Source organism: Colletotrichum fructicola (assembly GCF_000319635.2).
Source record: "Colletotrichum fructicola Nara gc5 chromosome Unknown KSG_Nara_v1_contig01, whole genome shotgun sequence".
NCBI classification, from domain to species: Eukaryota; Fungi; Ascomycota; class Sordariomycetes; order Glomerellales; family Glomerellaceae; genus Colletotrichum; species Colletotrichum fructicola.
In genome coordinates this window covers 3,936,527-3,956,396 of record NW_027094051.1, presented here as the reverse complement: position 1 = coordinate 3,956,396, position 19,870 = coordinate 3,936,527, and the positions used below count along the sequence as shown (strand labels likewise).

The following is a 19,870-nucleotide window of genomic DNA, read 5'->3' as shown; positions in this document are numbered from 1 at the left end:
TGTACGCTGATGCTTCTCGGTGGCTCCATCACCATCCTCACCGTCCGCAATTGTGCAACTGGAGTCCATCTTTTTTTTTTTTTTTTTCTTGAGCAAGGGTCCTATGCAGTTCTTTCCCCGGACGCAGCTTCCCTGTCAAGGTCGTCGTTGTGCAGCTGTTGCTATGGCAGGATAAGACCGATAAGGCGGCGCTAGTGCCTTGGGCGGTGGGGTCGACGCCAGAAAAAAAAAAAAAAAAAAAAAAAAAAGGTCCCGGGCAGGCTTCGATGAGGAAAAAAAATTTCAGGCAAAAGCTCTTCTACCTGGACCTCACCTTCTCTGTACAACCTCTCTCTCCCTCCACTGCAACTCTCATCTCTTCCACCCCCAATTCCCTCGATACCCAAACAAGACATTCTCAAGTCAACGGTCCTTTGACTCCTTTGACGTTTTAATTATTCCCAGTACAAGTCCGAACGCGGCATCCTTTTCACTTCTTTTAACGCAACACTTCACACACCAGCAAAATGGCCCAGCCTGTCGCTCTCTACGGTCTGGAGATCCCTCCTGGCGATGTCCTCATTCCCGCTTCTCCCGACTTCCCTGCCACTGTAAGTATCTTCCTCGCCTCTGGGCTCCCAGCCTGGGGTGCGCCAGCGCGCGAATCGCTGCTGGACTGCTACTTGCGCCCGGCGCATTCGCCTCACGACAGTGACTGATTGTGCAATTGCAGTTCCGCATCACCATGGCCGCCATTGACCCTACCGAGGCGCCTGAGGCTGACAACGACGGAAACATCCCTGCTGTCCCCCGCTCTACCCTCCGCCTGGTCAAGCAGCGCTTCGGCGACGACCTCGAGGAGGATGGTGATGATGAGATTGACGAGGAGTACATGAAGGCTCTGATCGCCGCCAACGACGATGACGAGGACTCTGATGATGACGACGAGCCCAACGGCGGCCCCAGCGACCCCGCCAAGTCCAAGAAGCAGAAGCAGGCCGACGCCCTCAAGAAGCTGATCGAGGCTGCCCAAGAAGAGGAGGACTCTGACGAGGAGATGGACGATGCCAAGCCCAACGGCAAGAGCAAGAAGGGCAAGGCCAAGGCTTCCGACGACGACGAGGATGAGGAGAGCGAGGAGGACAGCGACGACGAGGACGGTCTCGACCTCGAGAACTTTGTCATCTGCACTCTCGACACCGAGCGCGTAAGTTGCGCCACAACCCACAGACGCCTTCGAGGACCCCGCTAACAATGTTACAGAACTACCAGCAGCCTCTTGACATCACCGTCACCGAGGGCGAGAAGGTCTTCTTCGTCGTCTCTGGTACCCACACTGTCCACCTGACCGGCAACTACGTTATCGATGCCGAGGAGGGCTCCGACAGCGAGGACGAGGACGACGAGGACGGCGAGTACGACCTCTCCCCCGATGAGCTCGAGTACGCCATGGGCGAGGTCTCTGACGAGGACAGCGATGACCTCGACGACACCGCCGACCCCCGCGTCATGGAGGTCGACTCCGACGACGAGGAGGCCCCCAAGCTGGTCGAGACCAAGAAGGGCAAGAACAAGCGCGCCGCCGAGAGCCTCGACGACCTGATCGCCGAGAGCAAGGACGAGTCCAAGCCGTCCAAGAAGGACAAGAAGAAGCTCAAGAACAACAAGGGCGAGGCCGTCGCCGCCGAGGAGAAGTCCACCCCCAAGTCCGACAAGAAGGTCCAGTTCGCCAAGAACCTCGAGCAGGGCCCTACCGGCTCCGCTGAGAAGGCGAAGCAGGCTGGCAAGGTCGGCGTCAAGGTCGTCCAGGGCGTCACCATTGACGACCGCAAGGTCGGCTCTGGCCGCGCCGTCAAGAACGGCGATACCGTCGGTGTTCGCTACATTGGCAAGCTCGACGACGGCAAGGTGTTCGATGGTAAGCACAGATGAGAACGATCCTTCAATTTTCGCTATGCTAACTCTGCCTGCAGCCAACAAGAAGGGCAAGCCTTTCTCCTTCAAGGCCGGCAAGGGCCAGGTCATTAAGGGCTGGGATGTCGGTATCCTCGGCATGACTATTGGCGGCGAGCGTCGTCTGACCATCCCCGCTCACCTTGCCTACGGCTCCAAGGGCCTGCCTGGCATTCCCGCCAACAGCACCCTGACCTTCGACGTCAAGCTCCTTGAGATCAAGTAAATGTCTTGACGATATGCCCGCCTTCGGCGAAGAGACGCCGACTGAGGGTGCCCTACTGTACACATACTTGCCTGGCATGTCTACCACGAAGATGGCTTGGACTAGCTGGGCACCGGCGTCCAGACGATGACTATCCCTTATAATGATGTGTGTTCGCGGGATTGCGAGCATATGCTTGCGCCGTGCCGCAATGGAGAGTCTCCGACCTGTGGCTATCTGTGAAGATCTGCAATCATCACTTTGCGGGAAGCAGATTTTGTTGGATGGGATGACGAGGCGAGGACTTACACTGCATTGGTTGGCGTACCACAAAAGAGTTTCCGTTGTAGGAATTTTCGCACCGGTTATGGTTTCTTCCGGTCGGTCTGTACTTAGTTTCGGTTTCCTAACGAAAAGATTTCCTTACTGTTTCCATTTTAGTCCCGGACCTGCTGCTCCATCCGTCTCGTGATGCTTCGGCAGGTGGCCAGTTGCCGTGGAAACATGCCTCTTGCCACCAGAAGGAGTGACGACATTGCCCCTGCCGGAAGCCAATCCCTTGCTGAGTGTCATTTGCTGAACGTGGCTGGAATACTTATCTTGTCGTCTTCCTTTTGCTCTGAAACCCGGGAAACATCAACGTCCACAGACACATCGCCAGATCAAGCACCCATCGCTGGTCGGCTTTCCGTCTCTCTTTTTGGACTCTACGTCATTCATACAGATCGTTTATCAGCAAACTTATACATCACGCCAGTTACCCAATCGTCGCCATGGAAGCCTCCCCTCGCCGTTCCAGCAGCACTCCGCTGTACACCGCACCGCTTCCATCTGTCCATCTGAGTCCCGTCCACGCCAAGGCAAACCACCCGATGAAACTTCGCCATGAGAACGGGACAATGATCCGCAAGATCCAGGGCTGGGCCAAGCTCAGTATCTCCTCTGCAGGTACAGCCGTGCCAGATGAGTAACACGTCGAGGTGGACGCTGACGTTAAGGCAGGACCCAGATCAAGCGGCAGCAGCAGTTTCTCTCGCTTGATCCAGAATATAAAGGTCCCGATCCGGATGAACGGTGACCGCGACCAGAGCCCTCGCAGGCTCGCGGCCGCCGAAGAGACCTCACAGCGATCGCAGCGATCGCAAGAAGACGAGGCTCCCACGCTCCAGCCAGTTGACGTTGAGAGGGTTCGAACCATCGAGAAGGTCGCCGCAGCCAAGATCTACTTGGAGAGCTACTAGGAAGAGATTCTTTCTCCTCGTGGTGCGCACAGGGGGCCACTCGAGCAGCGTCGACAGCGTGTCTCCGCGCTCCGGCACCACTTGAACCACTCGCATCTATCCAACACGGAGGTTCAGCAGCAGATGGATTTGTGCTTCTAGGAAGAGTCTAGCAATCTCCGCAAGCAAAGAGTCGACAAAGCTCAGAGCTGCAGGTCGATCTTGTCCACATGGTCAACGAAGGCATCGGGAAACAGCAAGCATGGGCATCCCCTTGGATTATGCGTTGATGACTTCAAGACCATGAGTATCCTCGGTAAGGGTAGCTTTGGTGTCGTGAAGCTCGTCCGAAAGATGGTTCGAGATAAGTACGTCCGAAGAAAGTACAATGAGGTGTACGCCATGAAGATTATTCGAAAGTCGGACATGATTCGAAGCTGCCAAGAAGGTCACTTGCGGGCGGAAAGAGACTTTTTGGTCGCCGCCTCAGATTCCGAATGGTGAGCTTGCCTCTTGCTATTGGTGTTTTTTTTTTTCTCTAACCAAGAACTATCCGCCAGGATTGTCCCCTTGCTGTTCAGCTTCCAGGACATGGCGAATCTCTATCTTGTCATGGACTACATGCCTGGGGGCGACTTCCTAGGCTTGCTGATTCGAGAAAAAGTGCTCAGCGAGTCACGGACACGGTTTTATATTGCCGAGATGATACTCTGTGTTGAGGAAGCGCACAGGCTAGGTTGCATTCATCGGGATGTGAAGCCCGACAACTTTCTCATTGGCGCTGACGGTCATCTCAAGATCTCAGATTTCGGCCTTGCGTTCGACGACCATTGGTCTCACGACACTTCGTACTACAGATGGCAACGACAAGGGCTGCTCTCGAAACAGACATTCGCCCTCAACGGAGACTATGAAGACCGAAAGTCAAATTCGGATCCAGCACAAAAGCAGAGCTCATGCCAGCTGAACTTTACACGACACGAGCCTCCTTTCCAAGTTGTACAAGGCAGCAAGCTACTCCTCAGGGAGCGATTGGGGCAGGAGAACAGGAACGGAAATAATCGTCCACGTGGTTCTTCAGACTGCCTTCTGGTCGATGATCTTCTCAACTGGAGAGCCACTGCCACGCGCCGGTCGCATGCTCGCTCCGTTGTGGGCACCAGCCAGTACATGGCTCCAGAAGTCGTCATGGGTGAGAGGTACGATGGCAGATGCGACTAGTGGAGCATCGGAATCATTCTTTATGAATGCCTTTACGGGTATACGCCATTCATCTCTGATAAGGGTCGCCAGTACACCAAGAAGAACATCACCGTGAGTAATACGGACTGCTGAAAACCTGCTATTACTAACTGTGGACAGAATTTCAAGGGACCCTTGGCTTTTCCCGAAGAACCTCCAGTATCAGACGCATGTAAAGATCTGATTAACCGCTTGCTTCTGGAGAAGCATCACCGTCTTTCGTCTCCGCAGTATCGCGACCAAGAAGGTCTCATCCGGCACCAGTACGTGTTTCCGAACGATGCTTCTGATATCAAGAGACATCTGTGGTTTCGAGGGATCAAATGGTCTCAATTGCGTGAACGAACGCCACAGTGGCTGCCCCTCATCCGCGGCGACCTCGACACCCGTTATTTCGAAGAAGACGAGCCCATCAGTGACTGGTCCGAGTCATCAAGCTCTGATGGTCAAGATGTAGTAGACGGGAACGAGGCCATCCCCGACCGAATCTGGCTTAAACTAAGGAGATCTCTTGCGGCCTGTGATTACAGAGAAGAACACGTCGTTTTTGTAATGAATGCCATCAAGCAGCCTTACGACTCAACGCGGCTCAAGCAAATCGATCGCGACATTGACGAATGTTTCTCAAGGCTAAGTTACGATGGGAAGAATGGCTTGAAAGAGTACGTCAGGAAGTATGGTCGAAAGGAACGCAAGCGACCCAGAGACATGCTGCTCAGGGACCCGGACACGAAAGATGAAGTGATGCAGCTGAGGAAGCAAACGGCGTTTCTGGGCTACTCGTGGCGCAAGCCTCGAAGCAGGCTCCGGCCGGCTCCTGCACAGTATGACGCTGAACCATACCATGCCGTATTACAGGGCGAAACGTTCGCGTACCCTTCGCAGATTGAAAGCCTGCAACCGGCTCAAACATTTTGATCTGAGGTGGCTACTGGTGTAATGGCGTTTGATGAGGTAAACGAACCAGAGGTATTGGATAGAAATAAGACATAAACATTATCGTGTATATACAAGCTCTTCCATCATCGCCATCGACACTATTCTGGGGGTTGCCGCTCACATAGGCTTTTCCATCCCTGAGGCCCTCCCAGATTTCCAAAGAGCTTGACCCTTGGCATTTTTCATTTCCCATTCGAACTCCTTGAGGGCCCTCAACTCTGTGTTGAAGAATAGCAATGACAACAGGCCATCGATAACACCCGCGACCAAACCGAAGCTGCTAAAGAGCATCAGAATGAAAGCCACAGCGTTGTGCTTACTCCACCACACGCCTATAAGACAGACCCAAAGAACAGTGAACCAGAAAGCGAAGTGCATACCCCTGTTAAAACGCTGCTTCTCCTCACGCGTGACGTACTCACGCACCGTGGACAGAATACTGTCGTACTCAGCATCGGAAAGGGACAGGCTCTGCAGGAGGTAGGGTTCAAGCTGGATGGACAGCCTGGCGGACAGCCTGGGATCTCTGCGGATCCTGGTAGGGTGATATGACAGCGTCGCCTCGACGGAGAAGTGGTCGCTCAGGGAACAGCCCAGGGTGGGATGAGGCTCTACCATGCCGACTTCCGCCTCCTTGATGACCCACTCCCCGCCGTTTGGATCCGTGGGCGCGCCGAAGAAGATGTAATCCAGTCGCTTGCCTTTGAGATCAATCGTGTCTGGGGGCATGACGACGGGCTGCTTTCCCTCGCCGAGCTTCTTTTGGAGGTGCTTGGGCCAGCGCCAGGTGTTGAAGGGCCCGTCCGAGGTTGCGCCGTTCTCGTGGAGGTTGAAGTCCGCGGTGGGCGCCGGGCGGCCGCGGGTTTTCTCGAGTGGGTCCTCCACGGCGCCGAGGGACGAGTCCGGGTGCAGCTCGCGCCAGACGTCGCGGACGGGGGCGTGGGCGGTGATGATGCGGTGGGGAAGGCTGAGAGGCCGCATGTTGAAGTCGCCCATGGCGAGGACGAGATGACCCTTCTCCGCGGCGCCGCGGCAGAGTTTGGACATCTCCCAGGCCTGGGCGAGGCGGTGGGCGAGGTAGCTGTCGCCAGGCTGGTTCTCGGTGTAAGGGGAGTGGGTGTGCGTGTTGAAGATGCTCAGCGTCTGCTCTCTGGTGGTGGCGATGTCGTCTTCGCCGGCGGCGACGGGGATGCGGATCTGGGCGCATGCGATGCCCTTGCCGACGTACCAGTCGCCGCGCCAGAAGGCGGTGGGACGCCCGTTGAGAGGGTACCGGTGCATGGAGGACTCGACGATGGGCCATCGCGAGAGGATGGCGAGGCCGCCGCCAAAGGGGCCCGAGTAGTAGAACTTTGCATGCGGGAGGATGGGGGCGAGGGTGTGGCGGATGGATTCGAAGTCGGCTGTGACCCAGCACTCTTGCAGACAGACGATGTTTGGCGGTTTTGGGAGGGAGAGGATGCGCCGGCCGATCGCTTCGAGGCGGGCAGCGCGGAGGGTGGAGATGTACTTCAGACCCCAGCAGTTCAAGGTCAGGAGGCGCAGGTCATTTGGATTGTCCATCTTGACGCTGTTGAGGCTGCTGAGGGATTGCATCTGGATGTGTTGGGATGGGGGTGAGCTGTGTTGCCTGAGAAGCTGGGCGGATTCGTACGGGCTCTCCATCTTGGCGGTGGTAGCGGGGTGAGTGTGGGTGTGGTAGGATGGATGGGGCTAACTAGTGTTTCTTTAAGAAGCTGGGCTGATGGGCGTGGTGATGATGAGGGCGGTTAGATCTGGTTGCATTGAGGCATGGACGGATGCGGTGCGGTCAAAGGTGCGCCGAATGTTCCGCAGCAATGCAAATTGAGTGAAAACTCTTCAAAACGGCCAAGCTTCATGATCATAGCCTCAGGTTTGAACTTGAATAAGATGAGACGAAGCCATCGCCCATCGCTCAGACTGACTCTCCAAAAATGACGTTGCGCCGTGAACTCTCTCCTCCGTCGGCAGCCGGCCGGGGGTTCGGGAGGGCCCCGTTTTTACGTGCACCTCAACGGCGCCGCTCCACCAGCAAAACGCCCATTGACCAATCGGTAGCCGCAGTGTCACTGCAGCATTCCAGACCCGCTGGATTGTTTCTAGCGTCCCCCAGCGACCCTCTGGCGATCCGTGCGGTGGGACGAGGCTGACAGTGAGTGCAGTGCGCTTTACCGCCAAACGTCAGGCCCCCTGCTCCCTGCTGCTGCTCCTTGCTGCTGCTTCCAAAAGTTCATGTCCATCGTCACTTTCAGCCTTGTCCTGGCCTCTTTCCCTCGCCGCCCGACAGTTCCTCCTACTTTTCCCTTCTTGCCTTCGATACCGACATATCGAAGTTCCACAACCTGCGGCTTCCCCGACCCAACAAGATCGACGCGACGACCGCGGACGGTCCCAGGAAAATGCCAGACCTCAACTCTCCAGCAGTCTCGACACCCCTCCCCGAACCGCCCCCGAAACGTCGCAAAGTCCTCGACCAGACAGCAACCCCCCGCTACAGCTCCCCCGACGAGCTGACGGTCACCGGCGACGAGCTGGCTGCCTCCGTCGCCGCAAAGCGCACAAAGACAACCCACCGCCGCCGCCTGTCCACCCAGCGAGCCCGTCCTAGCATGACGCCTAGCAGGTCCCCAAGCGACGACGAGCTCAACGGGGCGTACTACTCCCGCTCCTCGCGCTCTCGCTCCCGCTCACCCCGCTCCCCGACCGCATCACCCTCGCGCTCTCCGACGCCCGCCTCCACGTCCCGCGGCTCGTCATCCCCGCGGAGCCTCGCAGACAATGTCGACCGCAGACTACGACTCTCGCCTGGCGCAGAGGAGGACGCTGAAGTCACGACGGGAGGCGCAGTCACCCCCGCGACACCGGCACGCAAGGGTCCCGTGCGGCCGACGTACCGCGAGACGCGCGTGCTGAGCGGCCACAACGGCAAGCCCGTGTCGCAGGTGCGGATATCGCCCGACGGCAGGTGGATCGCGTCGGCCTCGGCGGACGGCACGCTCAAGATCTGGGACGCGGACACGGGAAAGCACATGGACACGCTGGTGGGCCACATGGCGGGTGTGAGCTGCGTGGCGTGGAGCCCCGACAGCGGCACCCTCGCGTCCGGCAGCGACGACAAGGCGATCCGGCTGTGGGACAGGGTCACGGGCCGGCCCAAGGTCACGGCCAAAGGCATGGGCGGCGTCCTGGCCAAGGAGGGCAGCAGCCACAGGCCGATGCCGCCGCTGCTGGGGCACCACAACTACGTGCACTGCCTGGCCTTCTCGCCCAAGGGCAACATCCTCGCGAGCGGGAGCTACGACGAGGCTGTCTTCCTGTGGGACGTGAGGGCGGGGAGGCTGATGAGGAGTCTGCCCGCGCACAGTGACCCCGTGAGCGGAATCGACTTTTGCTGCGACGGGACGTTGGTCGTCAGTTGTTCCACTGACGGACTGATGTGAGCACCCTCCCCTTCCCCTTGGATGAGACACTAACGAAGAGTGACAGCCGTATCTGGGATACATACACAGGCCAATGCCTGCGCACCCTTGTCCACGAAGACAACCCCGCCGTCACCTCCGTCTGCTTCTCGCCCAACGGCCGCTTCGTCCTCGCCTTCAACCTCGACAACAGCATCCGCCTGTGGGACTACGTTTCGGGCGCCGTCCTGAAGACCTACCAGGGCCACGCGAACAACAAGTTCGCCATCGGGGGGTGCTTTGGCATCGTGCCCGACGAGGGGGCCTTCATCGCGTCCGCCAGCGAGGACGGCGAGATTGTCCTCTGGGACGTGGTCACCAAGGAAGTCGTCCAGAGGATGCCCGCGCACCGACAGGACCGGGACGGCAAGGGGAGCGTCTGCTTCTGGGTCGATGTCCATGGGGACAACATGGTCAGCGCGGGGCAGGATGGGTCTATCAGGATTTTCAGAAGGGTGGTCGCCAACGGCAGTGATGCTGCCGCCGCTGATGCTGTTTTGACGAATGGGCACGCGGAGGCGGACAAGGTGGATGAAGCGAGCAGCACGGAACCGCCGATAAAGCAGGAAGAAGACATGGAGATGGGCGGGACGTGAAGAATGACTGATGCTGTGTGAAGGGCGCAACAATATACTTGAGACTCAAAAAGTCCCAGCATTTACTGCTATTATTACCTACATTTGATACCACGGGAAAAGGAGATGTCTGCTCGGGTCAGGACCTAGAATTTGAGGGGAAAAGCTTTCTTCTTCGCATCAAGATGCAATGTGCTATGTGATCTAAGGTACCATGATGTGATGATCAAAACAATTTGGCCGACCGCCGTGAAAACTCCTTGCGTGTCCCGCCCCCAATAACGCGCAACCGAATCGCAGCAGATGGAGATGCGCAAAAGTCTATCCACTAGATGGGCTATCACTAAAGGGGAAATAATTCTAGCCGCCAATGTACTCCGTCCCTCTCTCTCTCCGCTCATTGCCCAACCTCACGAAAGTCGGGCCCCTCTCTTCCTTTCAGAACTCAATCGTTTGTACATACGAACAGTTGACCTCCACCCCTCAAATCGTCTCCCACCCTCCGTTGTTGATCTCCGCTTCCAGCTTCCGGCTGATGAAGCTGGGGATGCCATGGCTGAGGAACGTGTTTCTCAGCATCGAGTCGTAGCGCTTCTGGTTAAGGTACAGCTGGCGGCCATGGCGCAGTCCGAGATCCGTCTCGCCGTACTTGTCAATGTAGGGGGCGCTGCTGAAGGAGCCCGAGAGGCGGAAGAGGTAAAAGATGCAGCACTTGCGAATGTTGAGGAACAAGCCAATGTTCTTTTGACACCTGGACGCGATTTCAGTCAGTAAGGAACTTGCGAGGGGTCAACAATGTGGATACTCACTTTCGCATATGTTGCTGCGAGCCGCCAATCCTCTGGGGCTCGCGGTCTCCGGATGACGTCTCCTCCTTGAGGCAGCAGACCGCCTGGCCGCAGAAGACTTCACCACAGAGCAGGCAGATCATGGGGTCGGAAACGTCCTTGCCGGTCGTGGGGCACTTGCGCTTGGTGGCCTCTTCTATGAGGGCATCGTAGTTCTTGGGCAGTCCCACCAGCTCGAATATGCCGGGGTGGCTGATCAGAGCGGTACTCGGAAGGTTGCTGTCAAAATCTCCAGGCCACATGATCTGGTGCCGGATCCAGCCGCTGACCAGACCCATGGTCGAAGCTGGCCAGCCGCAGGATGGGCCGTGGTCAGTGACCGCGGCACACATTTCATCGAACGTCGGGACGCGGAGGGCTTCGGTCAGACGTTCCAGCTCGTCCGCATCGGGTTGGGGAGAGACGTGGCTGTTGAAGTCGACGCCGTACTTGACGTAAAGAAGAACGATGCTCTTCCTCAAGAAAGTCAAGGCGTACTTCTTGACAAAGGTGTAGTAGCCCTCCAAGTTGTCCAACTCGGGCTGGCTGAACCCGCGGTTCTCGCCCAGGTCTTTGGGCATCTCGTGGGAAGACACGTTGATCTCCATGCGGACCTTGGTGATTGCAAGGCAGAATTCGGCAAAGTTCTTCAGCGCCGGATCTTGCGTGGACTTATTCAGAAGATGACCGACCCAGGTGGAAACTTGAATGTTGCGACCCATGTGGTAGACAACCTTGACAATTTCTGCGAGGTAGCATAGTCGTAGAATGTGGGTGATGTCAAAGTTTTGGGCAGGAATCAGACCAAATACGCACTCCGAAAAGAAGATGAAGGGGTCTTGTCCCAACAACGGCGCGTAGATGTCGGTCGGTCGGCTCACAGTCTCCGTCTCTTGTCCAAAGTATTGAGAGACGAAAAGCTGCACGTGCTGGCGCTCGCTGTTTTTGCGGAACTCCTGCTCTATCAAGTTATCACCGCCTGCCTTGAGGCTGCCAGTTGCGATGTATGAGGTTGCCGTCTCAGCCAAGATGCGCAGGTGCGTGAGGCTTTGCTCAGGAATCTTCTCGAGCAACGTCAAGCCATACTGTGCCTCTGTGCCTCGCTGTTGTATCTCTGCAGCAGAAACTGAGAAGCCAACCAGCTTGGCCAGGATGTCACTGTAAACCAGCTCGTTCTTCTCTCTAAGCTCACGAGCGGGGTAGGTGTGGCGAGACTCGAAACCGTTGGACGACATGGTATCGCGAAGACGGCGGTAGACCCGAACCAATTCGCCGACAATGGTTGAGCTGTTGCTCGGCAGCGATCGGCGGTTCGAGACTGGCGTGGTGGCTGTCGGGAACACATTCGTCAATGGCGTGTTGACAACAACAGAGTCGAGACCCGAATCATCGGCCGACCAAGCTTCGTCAACTAGCTGCGACGCCTTCTCCGCCAAGGCGCTGGTGACATGTCCATCAGTGTACTTGGCAAACGATGCTTGGACTTCGTCCGGAGGACGGCTGGCGCCGAGGATGTAGTATCCTGACTTCATCTGAGTGTCGAGGAAGTCTCTGAAGATATGCTGGGACTGCAAGGGACCAGGGAATGACTCTTCCTGGCCCTTCCAGATGATGGGCAGGAACGCGTTGCCGAGAGCTTTGCACAGAGGGCAGACGAACTCCTGTCTCCTAAGATTCTCTGGATGATGACGTGCGATCTGGTGGTGATGCCGGCGATTGGTTGCGTCAAAGTACATCTCGAAGCAGCTGAAGTGCATCATATGCCCACAGCCGGTAGAGACGGGTCCAGGACGGGACAAGTTTGAGGGGAACCCCTTGCCAATCGTCTGGCGTTCCGCAGCAAACTTCTCGCCCTTGGCATTGACCTTGACGACTTCCTCGCGGTTCTCGTGGGCGACTCCAAAGGGACGGATATCCTCCGCAGATCGGTCCAGGTTAGAGGGGGTATGGAACGCCTCCCGCACAAAATCAGGATCTTGCAAGTCGGTCTGCCTGAGAACCATGCTTTCATTGAAGAGGGCAAAGGTTCCATAGAGTCGCCTGTCGTCCGTGTCCTCCTGGCAAAGGATGCAGGTCCCTGTAGGGTACTTCCAGTTGTTCTTTCGATCGACGTTTTGCTCGACCTCATCCTCATCCTCGAGGTCGGAACCCCAGTCGATGTTGCCCTGGTTCTCCAGGAAGCTCTTCTGTTGCTGCTGAAACTGTGCCATGACCTTGGCCTGGCGAGAGAGTGCCGCCTTCTTCTTCCGCTCTCGCTCCTCCTCGGCCGAGTTAGTAGCTGGCGAGGCAGTATCGATGCGGTCGACTGAGACGCCCAATCGCATGTAAGCGTTCTCGAAATTGCGAGGGCGCTTCTGACGCATTCGCTTGAGAATTAGACCGATCTTGGGGTGGCATGCCTTGAACTCCTCCTTGGTCGACATCATGTCAAGCAGAGAGACAATTGTCTTTGCAGTGGGTGCTTCTTGCATGAAGTTGCTTCGGGCCGTACGCGTCAAGGCGATGGAGATGAAGGAGCTGTGCGATTCGTCTGGCATGATACTTTCATCCTCTTTGTCTTCAGAGATGGCAATGAGGATGAGGTGGAGAACAACCTGGAGGAAGGTCTCGATGCGCGTGTTGGGGACGCCTGGTGTGAGGCGGCCAGCAACCAACGGGTACAGCAAAGAGTAGTAAACGATCTGCGCGAACATGCCCGTACCGGTGAACGCGGCCAGGTCCTTGAACAGACCTGAGGGGATGGGTCGAAGCTTGGGCTCGTAGACGATCTCTTCCACAGGCTTGCCGGTCTTGATGGCCATCTTCTTGCGGTACGCCAGCTCAGACTCCTCTCGCTGGTTCTTGTTGTAGTGAGCAATGTATGGGTCGATGTGCTCTACGAATTCAGGCTTCAGCTCGAAAGTGCCAACGTCAGACACGCCTTCAGGGGGCTTGAATGAAGCCATCTCGTCCAGGACAGCATGGAAGTCTTCTTGTTCTTGCCACTTTTCTGGCAACTTGTTGCTAATCTCATTGAACGAGAGGGGCTTGAAACACAGAATGTGGGTGAGGTCGCGGCGAATGGCAAGGATGTTGGAATTGGGCTCATCCCCAGGGGCGATCAAAGAGGTGCGGTCGCTCAGAAGCACAATCAGCAGGTGGATCATGTCTTCAACCACGTCGAGATGCTGCACGTCATCCTGAGCCGCCGACTTTTGCTCAAAGAAGCCCTTGACCCATTTCTCCATACCAAACCGGTCAATGATGGACGCAAGAACACGACTCGGATCGGCGACAACCATGGCAGTTTGAAGCAGGAAAATGTCACGATGGTGTGAAACATCTCTCTGGCTGACTCCACGATACGTGGCGGCTTGGTGGCGAAGGCTGATGCCATTGCGCACCCACATGTTGGCCTTGATTTGGGCGAGCCAAGCACAAACACGGAGGGGGTAGTCAAAGGTGGCCATGAGGTTGTCTTCAGGGGAGTTGTCTCGTTTGGGCATCATCTTGCGACCCATGGTGCGCGGTGGCAGCCTCAAATCTTGGGTGGTGAAGCTCAGGAGAGCCTTCATGCTCGAAGCAGGCAGAGACTTTCCGCATTCGATAAGCCAGGAGAGCGTGTAGTGCAGGGCGTGGTGAAAGCTGATTGGATCCTCCTCCACGGTGAACTTGACAACCTCGTACCGAGACGACTCGTTGTCGAATTCGAAGTCACCCAGCGTCTTGAACTTGACCTCATCTTTGATTTCTGCCTGCTTGAAACGGTGGCGTTCCGCGCCAACGGAGTGCAGAATCACGGCCTTGGCTGTCATTCTGATTGCTTGAGCCACGAGGTGCGCTTCATTCTCGGGGACGTTTCTGAAGGCATCCGCCAACTGTCGAGCCAGTCGGTTGATCTCTCTTGTGACCAGTGACGCCGTAATCCAGCTGTCTGTTTCGTACTCGACGTGTTCCCCAACCGCCCTAACGTTCGGACCAATGCCTTGGTGCAGCTTGACGAGGTCTAGGAACTGCAACAGGTAGCGCTCCTCACTACGCAGCTTCTCCTGGACATGGGGCGAACCAAACAGGTATTTCAGGTCCAGGTAGAAGTGATACATCCGCCGGTTGGTCACTGATCCCGAGTCAAATGCGAGAACGGCGTTCGATGAGACGTCCCAGGGGTACCCCACCTGCCTAGTTGTGAGAAATGTGTAAAAGATGGCGAGCAAACTTGTCATGAAGTTGCCTCGTTCCACGATCTCAGCGGTGATCGACGGCGTGGTAAGCATTTGCAGCGACAAGTTGATGATGGAGTGATCTGGCTCTCGGTCACCGATCAAGTATAATTGCGCCAAGGTGGTGTATAGTCCGGAAAAGCGAAGACCGAGAATACGCTTGAATTCGGGTATCGAGACGACTGTCGATATGTAGAGGGATCTCAGGTCATTTCTGACCTTCTTCCACATGCGGAGATCAAACAGGATGAGCCAATCAAGACGAACGCGTTGGAAGACGTCCTCGGCGGGGGGGACGTTCTCCCGGTTCATGTATCCGGGCGGCGTTTCGAGCCAGTACCTTCCCGGCTTAGGAGAGGGGACCTTGTCTCCTTGACCCGGCGTCTTGGGAATCTCAAGGTTGGCCTTGGCGTAGATGGCAGGGGCTATCAGAGGCTCGGCCGTATCCGAATCTGAGGGCGTCAGGTCGCGGTCCCGCGCGGCCCGCCGTGCTGGTGGAGGCGGAGGCGGCGGGTACCCGGCCATGGTGGCTTCGTCTTCCTCCAACGCCTGGTCGTTTCCGCGCCATTCCAGGCCAATGTCCCCGGGAGCTTCAGCCCGAACATCCACCATCATGATGTCGTCGTCGTCCATCTCATCATCGTCGTCGTCGTCACCCGCGTCGCTGTCCGGAGTGCCGTTCCCTCTGCCCATGTCGATATCTTCGTCATCACTAGCATCGAAGGCGCGCGCTGCCTGCTGAGCGGCTATGCGCTGCATTTGCAAAAGTACGTGCTGCGTGAAGGTCTGGGACTGCTCAAGGTTTCTGAGGAATCGCTCTTCATCATAGATGCCGTCTTTGCCCACGACAGCGTGCGTGCCGGGGCTGCCCTTCCTCCAAGGCTTCATCATCTCCTGACAAACGGTCTGCCTCAAGATGGCATGGTCCGATCCGACACTGCATCCCGAAATGTCACTGAGCCACTCTATCATTGCGCCGCACATCTGCTCTCGGAATGTGTCGCGTGATGACCGGATAGTGACGGTGACCTTGATGTGCTCCAGTTTCGTGGCCATCTCGAGCAAGGTATCAAGGTCATCGAGCCGCTTGAGAATGCTTCTGCCAATGAGATCCGTCTCGGTGGCGCGCTCCAGGGCCTGAGCTTCTGTGGTCCTGCAGGCTCGTGCAATCTGATTCTGCACATCCTCCACGGTGTGCTTCTCGTCGTTCCAGAGGACCAGCGCATACTCGGTGTGATCGGAAGGACCCTCGCCGTATGTTTCTGGGGACAGGCGCGACAGCTCCTCATCGGCGTGAATGGAGTCCAAGGTCTTGGCCTGTCGGAGCTGCTCCGGCGAGCACGATATGACGTCGCAAATGTAGTCAAAGACACGGCCGATTGTCATCTGCATGCTCTGCACCAGGTCCTCCGGCAGGCCGGCCGCTTGCTTGCCCTTGCCCTCTGCCTTATCCGGGTCGGTCTCGGAGTGGATCGTGCAGAACATGGGGACCTTCCAAGCCTCGTCGTCACCGCAGTCGCAGCAGCCGCTGTTTCCAACCGAGATGCTGATGCGCACCATGTGACCGGCGTGGTCTGTCGAGTCGAAGCATCGGCTGCACAAAACGCAGGTGTCGTCTGTACTACAGGTTCGGCACGAGTAGGAGGCCTCTCCAGGCTTGAATATGTGGCCGCATCGCTTGCCGCGGGCGGCTTCGGTGTACTCGGCGCCTTCGACTGCGCCCTGGGCGTCGTGGAGCTTGTGGTTGTGGGAGGGCCGACCGGACGGAAAGAAGAGAGGCATGTAGCGGTCGCCGCCTGCTAATGACCAGAAGAGGATGTCGAGGAGGTCATGGTGGGCGTTGTCGTCGTACTGGAAGTTCCATCTCCTGGGCAGGTCTCTGAGGCGATCGCAGAGCTGGCGCTCTGGGGATGACATGGAGGATTCCATCATGCCGCCTGGATCATGTCGGTGGGTGTGTGTGATTGCCCAAGAATTTTCAGAGCCAGGGAGCAAAGTTGTGGTATCGAGAGGTGTGTGGAAGTCTTCGCAAGTCGTTCGTTCGGCAGAGCAATGAGCTTTGGCGGGGTCCTTCAGGCGATGCGGCGTGGCGGGTCGTTTGTCTGCGTATGCGGTGAGTAATCTTGGCGGGCAGTGCGACAGACAACTTGGATGCTTCTGAAGATCTGTCGAGATCCAGGGAAGGAACAACCAGCACTGACGAAGGAAAGGACTTACTGCCAGGAAGGTCGCGATATTTATCGCCGACCGTTTACGACGTGTTTCCCCTCAAAATTGTGAAAGGATAATGCAGCGGTTCAAAGGTGGTTGACAAAAGGCACGGCGGGAAGCTGGGAGGCCCACGCTAGGGACCGGGCCTGGGTTCGGTCGGTCTTGGTGTTGGTGGGGTGGATTAGATCAGTGAGAGGTCAACGACGCTGGACACCGGGACGATTGAGTGGTGGCAGGGGCAAGGGTACCTGTGGTTTGCTGGCACATGCCGCTATCAATGTAGGTAGCTGCATGTACCCCGCTGATTGCCTGGAGCTCTTGAGAGACTGTCAAAGATAGCCTGAGCAGCTGCATCTGTCAGTCAGTCGTGATTCTATCTGGCTTTTCAACTTTTATGAACGCTTGCAAAAGATCGCAGACTTTGAAGACATTTTCAGTATAAGTGGAGATATTGATTATCATGATTAGACATACTGCATAGTGACGCTGAAAGACGCCACCCCACATGTCCCTCTCTAACTTAAACCAAAGAGGCTGCGAGCTTCAATGTCTGCTGGGTTTCTGCCAAATGCTCAACTCAGCCAAGGAGAGGCTTCCTTTTCAAGCAACACCAGCTCCTCAATCTCATCACAGCTCTCCAAGTCTCCTAGGAATGCACATAGCTTCCTTGCAGCATCTATCTTACATCTCTCTGCTTCCGACCGACTCTTTGTATCGTCGTCTTCGACATGCGAAATCGTGTAGGACCAGTCAAGGAGATTCGCCATGTCCCCAACTGCTTGTCGGTCCCGGTAGATGTCGCGTCTTTCTTGCCATGACCGCGCCCATAGCCCATCGCAAATGCGCCTGATGTTGGACGAGAACAAGTATCCTTCAATCTGAAAGAAGCCATTGAATGTCCCGTGATTGGTTGTTGCATATTGACGGTGAGGTTCGTCGTTGGCCGGATAATTGTTATGCGCATGTCTGTTGACTTGGCCGTCTACGTACCTCTGAGCGGCTTCGAAGCATATTCGGTCAATTTGGCGCATGCAGGAGCTGTTATCTGGACTGGGTTGGCGGAACTCAACGTGCCATCGCTGAGCGTCGAGTCGATGCGGTTGCGGCCCGTATGACAGCCCATGTTGAACGTCCGATTCTGCGGGTCTTAGTTGCGCTGGCACGGGGCTACCGATTGACAGAGTCGCGCTCTGTACCGACCGCTGCCGTCCACGGGGGTTGTAGATGAACTCGCTCGGGGAGATTGGAGAGTCCATGTTGTGGGCTGAGAAGAGGAGTTGGAGAGTCCGCCGACGAACAGCCAAGGGCTCCTGGGTTGACGATATCTTAAATACGTGCGTGCAACGACCTGAACTTGTTCACCGGTCTTCTCGAAGGTCTGCTGGCCGGGACGACAGCCTGGCAGAAAGTACGGTAGAGGCCTAGAAGAGTAGGTTGAGACACTGTGGTATTTCATTCAAAGTTGCTATGTAGGGTAGTCTAAGTGCTCCAGATGACAATTCTTCCGTCAACGCCGGTAGCTGTGTCAAGTCAGTTTCATGGTAATCAAAGAGACAAAGACGGTCGTGCAACTTACAAGTAAACTTCGTGACGTTGCCGCCTGACTCCTCATACGAACGGATTCTGGTGACGGTGTTCTGGTGGACCGTCTTGAGTTGGGTATCATCCTTGACCTTGCCCTTGAGATCCATCTGCCTGAACATGTTCAGCGCGGACTCCTCGCGGGCATCCTCGAGGCCGGGGCGGCCCTTGGACTCAAGAGTTCCGGTCAGGCCCCAGCCGCCCTCACCGCCCTTGAAGCGGAACGCCTCGCAGTCGTAGCCGGCAGCAATGATCTCATCCTCGCTGCTCCAGATAAGGCTCATGAAGGGCAGGAGCTGGGTAGAGATGGTGACGACAGCGCGAGGGGGCTGCTCGGGCGCGCTGGGGTAGACGACGGTGATGCTGCTGTCGTGGGCGGCGAAAGCCAGAGCGTTTCCGCTGGGCGAGAAGGAAACGGAGTGCACCCAACCGGCAGAGTTGTTCAGGTACTCTCCGCAGACGGTGTTGAAGGGCAACCTCTCACCCCAGGCGGTGGGTTCCGGGCGCTGGTCGACGCCCTTGATGAAGCTGGAGAGGACTCTGGCGTGGGCATCGGTAGATCCGGCGGCGAGAAGGACGGAGTTGGGGTGCCACGCGACAGACGTGATGGTGCTGCGGATGGGCTTCTTCAAGTGCTTGGAAACCCACCAGTCGTTTTCCTCCTCGAAGTAGCAGATGGCGATAACGCGGTCACCTGAACCGACAGCGAACTTGGTCTCGGACGGCGACCAGCGCACAAAGGTAGCGGCGCGGCTGATGCGGAGCAGGACGAGAGTGGGCTTGTATCCGTTCGGCGAGGGCTCCCACACAAGGGCGTTACGGTCTGGCGAACTGGTTAGCTTCAGGGACCGACTGAGGGGCTGGTGCAGGCATCGACATACCCTGGGAGCAGGAGACAATGCGACCGCTGTTGGGAGCAATGTCGACACTGGTGACGGTCTTGTCATGCCCCTTCAGCTCGTCCTTGAGCTTGAAGGAGTTGCCGGCGTGTCCATAAAGCTCAATGGTGGAATCGCGAGCGATGGCCAGCGTCTCGCGGTCGGCTGAGAACGAGTGGTCCGCGATGGGGGCGTGGAAGAGGTGGTGGACTTGAGGGGGCGCCATGATGAGGGTTTCGTCTGCGATAGGAGTATAGCTCTCTACTACCGCTACTTTGTCGAATGGCGGGAGATGTCGAGGAAGGGAACGAGTGTTGGTGGAGAAGAGCAGAGGATGTTGAGTGTCGAGTGGCAGTGCGAGACGATGCGCTGCTTACCTGCCACCTAGGTACATGCCCAAGGCGCTGCTTTGCGTACAATGCGGTGTACCACGAGCGGCTGCTCATGGTGGGGCAGAGGTTACGTAGCTGCTTCAGCAAAGCATGTCGCTCAGTCTGCACCGACTTCAGGCCATAAGGCCACCCTGGGGTGTCCCCTCAATTGAAGCATGGCGCTAGTAAGGAAGCTCCCGAAGGCCAAACT

The 19,870-nt window shown here is 56.8% G+C and overlaps 7 protein-coding genes across 7 annotated transcripts; 4 read left to right on the top strand and 3 right to left on the bottom strand.

The window, feature by feature from the left end:
- Positions 1-506: 506 nt before the first annotated feature.
- On the top strand, positions 507-2,158 carry FPR4 (FK506-binding protein 4; the record flags this gene model as incomplete). Its single annotated transcript, XM_066150778.1, has 5 exons — positions 507-590; positions 713-1,186; positions 1,243-1,394; positions 1,455-1,897; positions 1,953-2,158. The coding sequence occupies 5 exons, from the start codon at positions 507-509 to the stop codon at positions 2,156-2,158; spliced, it is 1,359 nt and encodes a 452-aa protein (XP_066009978.1).
- A 752-nt stretch (positions 2,159-2,910) lies between these two features.
- On the top strand, positions 2,911-3,378 carry CGGC5_v001128 (uncharacterized protein; the record flags this gene model as incomplete). The annotated part of the gene is made up of 2 exons (XM_032029993.1): positions 2,911-3,085; positions 3,140-3,378. 2 exons carry the CDS (start codon positions 2,911-2,913, stop codon positions 3,376-3,378), a joined length of 414 nt encoding a protein of 137 aa, XP_031890325.1.
- A 282-nt stretch (positions 3,379-3,660) lies between these two features.
- Positions 3,661-5,517, top strand: cbk1 (Serine/threonine-protein kinase cbk1; the record flags this gene model as incomplete). Its single annotated transcript, XM_066150777.1, has 4 exons — positions 3,661-3,857; positions 3,918-4,556; positions 4,584-4,671; positions 4,720-5,517. The coding sequence occupies 4 exons, from the start codon at positions 3,661-3,663 to the stop codon at positions 5,515-5,517; spliced, it is 1,722 nt and encodes a 573-aa protein (XP_066009979.1).
- Positions 5,518-5,655: 138 nt separating this feature from the next.
- css1 (Inositol phosphosphingolipids phospholipase C) lies at positions 5,656-7,203 on the bottom strand (the record flags this gene model as incomplete). Its single annotated transcript, XM_032029990.1, has 1 exon — positions 5,656-7,203. One exon carries the CDS (start codon positions 7,201-7,203, stop codon positions 5,656-5,658), a length of 1,548 nt encoding a protein of 515 aa, XP_031890536.1.
- Positions 7,204-7,958: 755 nt separating this feature from the next.
- On the top strand, positions 7,959-9,613 carry Wdr5 (WD repeat-containing protein 5; the record flags this gene model as incomplete). Its single annotated transcript, XM_032029989.1, has 2 exons — positions 7,959-8,995; positions 9,046-9,613. The coding sequence occupies 2 exons, from the start codon at positions 7,959-7,961 to the stop codon at positions 9,611-9,613; spliced, it is 1,605 nt and encodes a 534-aa protein (XP_031890531.1).
- A 462-nt stretch (positions 9,614-10,075) lies between these two features.
- On the bottom strand, positions 10,076-16,547 carry ubr1 (E3 ubiquitin-protein ligase ubr1; the record flags this gene model as incomplete). Its single annotated transcript, XM_032029988.2, has 2 exons — positions 10,076-10,343; positions 10,402-16,547. 2 exons carry the CDS (start codon positions 16,545-16,547, stop codon positions 10,076-10,078), a joined length of 6,414 nt encoding a protein of 2,137 aa, XP_031890530.2.
- A 1,761-nt stretch (positions 16,548-18,308) lies between these two features.
- On the bottom strand, positions 18,309-19,514 carry arc1 (Actin-related protein 2/3 complex subunit 1; the record flags this gene model as incomplete). The annotated part of the gene is made up of 3 exons (XM_032029987.1): positions 18,309-18,349; positions 18,406-19,233; positions 19,292-19,514. The coding sequence occupies 3 exons, from the start codon at positions 19,512-19,514 to the stop codon at positions 18,309-18,311; spliced, it is 1,092 nt and encodes a 363-aa protein (XP_031890529.1).
- Positions 19,515-19,870: the final 356 nt, after the last annotated feature.